Source organism: Protopterus annectens, chromosome 1.part1 (genome assembly GCF_019279795.1).
Source record: "Protopterus annectens isolate FY-2018-M chromosome 1.part1, PAN1.0, whole genome shotgun sequence".
NCBI lineage: Eukaryota > Metazoa > Chordata > Ceratodontiformes > Protopteridae > Protopterus > Protopterus annectens.
The window spans coordinates 816,801,762-816,808,941 of NC_056726.1; the positions used below are offsets into that span (position 1 = coordinate 816,801,762).

Sequence of the window (7,180 nt, forward strand, 5' to 3'; positions counted from 1 at the left end):
GTTTTAAAGAAAATGGAGGACAAAGCTAGATCTATGCAAACTGTTAAGAATTTTGCAGGTACAGCCACGAGTTTAGTAGAAATTGGCCTGCTAAGGGGTGGACTTATCCTGCTTATGACTCCCAGTCTAGGGGTAGGTCTAGGCGGTAGGGGCAGGGCTCAAGGTTCTTTTAGGTCTAGAACAGGAGTTCACCTGCTCAGACTTCTAGTGAGGGCAGGGGTCAGTCCTTTCGTAAGCAGACCCAATGACCTGCCTTTTCAGCTGCCAGTAGATTCTCGTCTGGCAGCTCCTTTGGGAAGGGACGACTGTCTCTTTTCAAAGAAAATTGGATTTAATTACTCAAGACAGATGGGTGTTGGACATTATTCACCACGGTTACAGGTTTTATTTCCATACAATGCCCCTTTCAAAGGCATGCCAGACGTTCCTCCTCCACAAAGAAAAGAGGCTCACAAGCAAGTTTCTCAGTTACTCAAAATGGGGCCATTCAGCCAGTCCCTGTATCAAAAGGGGCCTAGGATTTTATTCCCGCATGTTCCTAGTACCAAAGAAGGGGAACACGTGGAGATCAATTTGGATTTATCTCCTCAACACTTATCTGGACATTCCCAAGTTCAAGATGTTGGCGTTACAACAGCTTTTACCTCTGCTGGGCAAAGATCACTGGATGGTAACTTTAGATCTCAAGGAAGCTTACCTTCATGTGCCTATCAGGCTAAGTTGCAGGAAGTATCTGCGGTTTCGAGCTGGAGATTCTCATTATCAGTTCTCTGCATTGCCCTTTGGCTTATCTACTGCGCCCAGAGTATTCACCAAGGTTCTGGCTCCAGTGATAGCTTACTTCAGGCTACAAGGAATTCAAATCTATCCTTACTTAGGCGCCTGCCTGATTCGGCTCAAGAAAAGGAAGACCTTCTACAGCATCTGGAATATGTTATAGCAGTGCTAAGATGCCTAGGGTATTCTGTGAACGAAATAAAGTCCAGTCTAGTACCCTCTCAAGACATGTGCTTTCTGGGTGTGAGACTGAATACAGCAGCCCAGATGGCCTTTTTAACCCCGGACAAACAAATGAGTCTATCACTTTACTTCCATCATCTATCTCATCAGTCCGTGCTGACTGCAGGACAGTCCTTCAAGCATTAGGGTTCATGGCATCTTGTATTCTGGTGCTTCCCAATAAACTGCATATGAGGAAGTTACAATGGTATCTCAAAAATGTATGGACACAGCACTGCCAGGATTTAGACACTGTCATTCCCATAATACCTTGCCTTCAAAGAGAATTTTGTGGTGGGCTCAGGAATGTCACCTAAACAAGGGACTCTCTGTGACCGGCCAGAGGCGAGTCAGATTTTAACGACAGATGCCTCGGACATTGCTTGGGAGCTCATCTACTTGGAAAGTGGATACAAGACAAGTGGCCTGCCAGACTACAGCATCTACATATCAACATGAAGGAGATGTTAGCAGTCCAGTTCGCTTTGCTGGCTTTCAAGGAGTTACTTCTTCCAGGACAGGTGTTGATTCTAACAGACAACACAACTGTCATGTGGTACATCAACAAGCAAGGGGAACACATTCTTATCCTCTGCAGGCAAGCAATGATTTTATGGGAGATTGCGCTAAGCTTGCAACTAACTCTTCAGGCAAGGTTTCTGCCAGGAGCACAGAACTCCTTAGCAGATGTGTTAAGCAGACGAATCATGATCATGGATCCCCACGAGTGGAAACTGGATCTTCATGTATTTCAGACATTGACAGTGTCATGGGGAACTCCAGACATAGATCTGTTTCGCTTCTCCACTAAACCACCAGCTGCCAAAGTATTGCACAAGGGTTTCATCACACAGCTTGGAAAGTGGATGCTCTGTCTTTCAGTTGGGAAAATCTTCATGTGTATGCCTTTCCACCTCTGCCTCTTCTTCCAAAGGTGCTATTAAAGGTCAGACAAGACAGGCCAAGGATGATTTTGATAGCTCCAGATTGGCCTCGGCAACACTGGTACCCACTACTACGGAGTCTGGTAAAGAAGCCTCCATGGCCTTTACCTCTGATTCCTCATCTGTTATCTCAAGAGGACGGTCATCTGCTCAATGTCAAGCTTCACTCTCTTCATCTAACAGCCTGGCATATTCTGTGTTGAAACACAGCAGGTCTCAACTTCCTCAACAAGTTTTAAATGTGATTATGGAAGCCAGACGACCTAGTACAAGGAGAGTGTACGCAGCAAAATGGAAGAGATTTTATTTTGGAGTGCAAGGAATTTGGAGATTTCTGAGCCTAATTTGAGTGTGGCTCTTCAATATCTTACCGAGTTATTGGACAAAGGGTTGTCCTTCTCTCTATTAAGATTCATGCTGCAGCAATTTCAGCTCACTACGAATGTGACCTACCTTCATTTTCACATCCTTTGTTCAAGCAGTTTCTTAGAGGGCAAAGAATATAAGACCCCACGTGGAGCTCCTACTCCTGCTAGGGAACTGAATTTTGTGTTGGAAAACTTACTCTACAACCTTTGAGCCTCTGCGGCTACTGCTGAATTGAAATATTTGTCATGGAAGACTGCTTTTTGTTGGCTATTACTTCTGCAAGAAGGGTGTCTGAGTTGCAGGCCCTTATGGCAGTCGAGCCCTTTTGATTTTCCATAAGGATAGGGTATCATTACGCACTAATCCTTCCTTTATGCCTAAGGTGGTTTCTAGTGTGGCTTTAAACCAGACTATTCATTTGCCTACTTTTATGCAGACCCCAGAATAAAGGGAAAAGATTTTGCATACTTTAGATGTACACAGGCAAGTGCGTTATTACTTAAGCAGGACTAAGAATTTTAGACAGTCTCAGCAGTTGTTTGTTTCTTTTGCTTTGAGTTCGCAGGGGCAAGCCTGTGTCAAAACAAACTATTTCTAGGTGGATTGGCTTTGCATTGCATTTTGTTATTCCCATCATGGCAAGGAGGTTCCAGCTGGGATTAGGCCTCATTCCACTAGGGCTACTGCCACTTCAACAGCATTTCTACGGGGTGGCAACTAAGGATATTTTGGAAGCAGCTACTTGGAGTTCAGTGCATACTTTCTCTAAGCATTATCACCTTCCTATCTACTCTAAGTCTAGGGCTGGTTTTGCCACAGCTGTTTTGCAAGGCATGTTGTCAGCTCCTGCTTCTTTATGATTTGCCAGCCTCCCTTACCTCTGCTTTGGGATTCTACCCAATTGTTAGGACTGCAGCAATGGAAGAAGAACATAGTACAGTTTTGTACCTACCATAAATGTAGATGTTCGAGGATCCATTGTTGCAGTCCAATTTCCTCCCTCCTTCCCTCTGTGTTTAGGGTGGTAGTGTAGGTGAGCTTACCTGCTTATATTTTTGTATATATTGTTCATGTTTTGGTGCAGGCTTTTGGGCCTTGTCCTTTTAGGGTCTTCTGACATCTGGGGCAAGAAAAGACTGGACGCGGTCATGCGCATTAGTACCCTGACGCATTGACGTCAGTCTGTCCTAATGCGCTATGACCGACAGGCAGCCAGCCTTATACTCTGGTATTCGGGCCGACTGGATGCGGACTATACCCAATTGTTAGGACTGCAGCAATGGAATCCTCGAACATCTACATTTATGGTAGGTACAAAACTGTACTTTTCTCTGCAGAGCATGAGCTGTCCAGATTTCTGATCTCTAGACCATCATCTGCTTCTTTCCTTGCATTCCTACAGGTCTCTTTGGAGCAGAACATCCTTGGATTTGGGAACATGTGGTGTCACCCTTTATGAAGGTCCAACCTCAGTACAGTGTAATCTCAACCCCTTTTATTTCTACGGCAGCTAGGGAATAGACCCTGACATTCATTTTCTTCTGTTTCACCTCTGGTCCCTGTTTCACCACTGTTAGTGTTAGAATTAACAGCAGAGTCTACACCAGTCTCATCCATGTTGGCAGATACCTTTTCTTTGACATTGATGCCGTCAGCATTACTGGATTATTTGATGCCAACTTTGTTGGCATCTGGGATCAGAAAAGCTCCCAGAACTGACGGGCCTTGATGTTAGTGAGTCTAGTGGCATAGATGCACTCAATATTCAACTCTTTGACACCAAAATCTTTTGAGATGACTTTAGTTCTGGTGTCTTCATTGCTAACCGTATGTGTCCATGTCCAACTGGTGATTCTAGCAACAGTGTTGTCATTGCCATGGACCTTATTCCCAGGTACTTCATCTGGTTTATCAACAAAGGGGCGGTCAGAGCCAAGATTTGTGCCTAAGCCAGGTACAGGTTTAACCAATTCTTCACCAAGACACCTTTGATAATAAAGCCTTCAACCACACATCTTTGCTGTTCCTGCAGAACAGAAGATCTTGTGGGTGGATATTGCTGATGTCTGGGCCACCTTCTTCCCAGGAGAGTTCAAATGCCTGTCCCCTGAGGAAACACTTAGACCTCCCCTTCTAAATCTCCCTCTTCAGACACAGATCCTTGATGAAGGGGAGATTCCCCTAAAACCTACACCTAAAGATACCACCTTTGATGAGATCTTGAATTTGAGGCAAAGGGGATCTTGGCCCTTAGACACCACCTCAACGGAGGAAGAGATTTTGCAGTCCTTTAAGTTTTGTTATCCAGTGGCCAGCAGAATGCCATCCTAGGATAAGCTTGTCGATATGGTGTGATCCAGAATGTAGAAAAAGCTAGATATGGCTGAGCCTATACCTTTCGGTGACTAATAAAGTGCTGCCAACCTCCAAAGATAGCACTTGAGAAATTGATTCTATAGTGGTGTTTACTGCCACCAGACTTGATAGTTCAGAGGGGGCACAGGCTATCCATCCTCCTAACTGGGAATCTATGACAGAGACTCTGAATGCTTGCTTATGCTTTAAGTACCTTCTTGGTCAGAGCCTTGGATTATCTGAGACATATGATCAAGTTTCATGTGGATATGGCTGAGAGAACATCTGACATTCTGAAACAGTTGCCTGCAGGTTTTCTGAGGTCACAGTAGGAGATCCAGACAGCAGTAGGTAATGTCTTTCATTTCATTGGCCATGAGCTTAATCCGTAACAAAACTGATGGTGTAGCTAGAGTAGTGGGTATAGACACTGCAATGAAGAGACGGGCTTGGCTGCACTTCACTGATTTTTTGGACCACTTAAATGCCTATTCATCAATACTCCTTTTATAGGTTCATAGGGTGGTACTGGGCTATCTGCCCGAAGGCATATATTAGCCCAGCCACATTGTGCGGTATTCACCGCCCCTTTAGTAGTCCCCTAGACCCTTGTACTAGCAGCTAGTACCCTTGGCCCCTATCTAGTAGTGCTGTTGGTGTGATCCCCGGTGTGAACTTTTTTACCCATCCACTTATCAAGGTTCCTCTTGAAGAGTGATAGTGAGGGGCTCTGTCTTATGTAGATTGGGACCCTGTTCCATAGTAAGGGAAGTCTCTGCGAAGGGAATCTATCCCTCCAGCATGTTCTATTCATTGTTGTGTTTAGCTTTATATCCCTAGAGCTTGTAGCTCGAGTAGATTTGGTTTTGCTAAGATGGAGCATGTTCAACAATTCTGGGTTGGACATGGCTCTGTATGTTAGACAGAGATCGCCTCTGAGAAAGCGGTATGCAACAGAGAACAGTCTTAGCTTTTTCAATCGTGCTGCATAGGGCAGCTGTTCGATTTCAGTAATCCTCTTGGTTAGGTACCTTTGTGGTCTCTCCAGCTGCTGGAGATGTCTAGCCAGGTACATTCCAGTTGATGCATTGTACTCAATAATGGGTCTGATGAGGGAGGAGTAGAGGGGCACCATTACATCCTTAGATCTTGATGCGAACCCTTTCGTGATCAGATGGGTCACATAGAAGGATTTTCTGACCACTTTGGCAACATGGTTAACAAAGGAAAGCTGACTATCTACTTGGGTCCCTAGATCCCTTATTTCTTCTTCAGATTTCAGGGGATTACCTCCTATGTTGTAGTTTGCGGGTACTCTGTTTTTTCCAAAGGGGATTACTACGCATTTTTTTGCATTTAGCTTGAGACCATGGCTTTGACACCATGCATCAGTCTCATGTAGACCCTTCTGGAGGATCTCCATGTCGGCCGGAGACTGTATTATAGCACCCAGTTTGCAGTCATCTGCAAACTTAGTCAGCCACAGCCCTTCCGTGCTTGCCTGTACTTCTGAGAAGTATATGCCAAACAGGAGGGGCCCCAGAACAGGGCCCTGAGGCACACCACTCGTTACTGGTCTGGATTCGGACATAGATCCCACTACTCTTACTTTATGGGATCTGTCTGAGAGCCAGTTTGCGATCCATCTTTTGACAGAACCTCCTTGTTTGGGCAAAAAGTGAAAGAGAAACTGCACTCTAAGCAGGATGTCAAAACACTCCCCACTGTTGGGTTGACATTTTCAGCACTTCCAACATGTCTTTTAAAGAAATCAAAAAGGAAGCAAAATCTTGCATTTCTTACGACCCCACAACCTCATAACAGACTGCAGAATGACACAGGTTTCCATGATAGGAGGGGATTTCTAGGCAGATCACTTCGCTAGATGTAAAGATGGACTGTCGTACCGGGCTTTTGGGGATTTTTTTGAGATTTCTGTCATTGAGTACTGAAGGGTTGTGTCTCTGGAGACCATCAGGGGAGGAGTTTCTCTTTATCTTCCTGCACAGGTGGCCCATCATGCAGGGCAAGTGGATAAGGAAAATGATATCCAAAGGCTAATCAGTTCCCCTTTTGAAAATGCCCAAAAATGGTCCCTTACTTCCCTCCAGCAGTTCCACATCAGCAGAGGAAGGTGGCTCAGCAGGAAGGAAACACTTTACAAAAGACTCATCCAAGTGGGTCCCATCAGACCAGACCAGAAAGGCTCTGGATTCTACTCCCAGTTCTTCTTGGTGCCCAGAAAGTCATAGGCCATAGACCAATTCTTGACCTAACGCATTTGAACCAATTTGTGAAGGAGTCTTCCTGTATGGTTATGGTGCAGTCCTCCTTGTTGTGTCTGCAGATAAGAGACTGGATATGCTGTTTGGATCTCTAGGATGCATACCTACACCTCAAAGCCGTCAAGGAGCTTCTTTCACTTTTAGGTGGAAGCCAGTCATTGTAATTTTTGAGCCCTGACATTTGGACTCACTATGATATGGGTGGGTTACTGGATGGCAGTACTCTTT

General features: G+C 45.0%; 1 protein-coding gene across 1 annotated transcript in view; it reads left to right on the forward strand.

Moving 5' to 3' along the window:
* The window catches only part of TLN1 (talin 1), a 3,443,760-nt gene that overhangs the window by 3,202,302 nt on the left and 234,278 nt on the right, over positions 1 to 7,180 (forward strand). Inside the window, exon 56 of the mRNA XM_044078439.1 lies at positions 907 to 933. Coding sequence (XP_043934374.1) covers positions 907 to 933 — 27 coding nt within the window. The remainder of the gene's footprint in view (positions 1 to 906; positions 934 to 7,180) is intronic.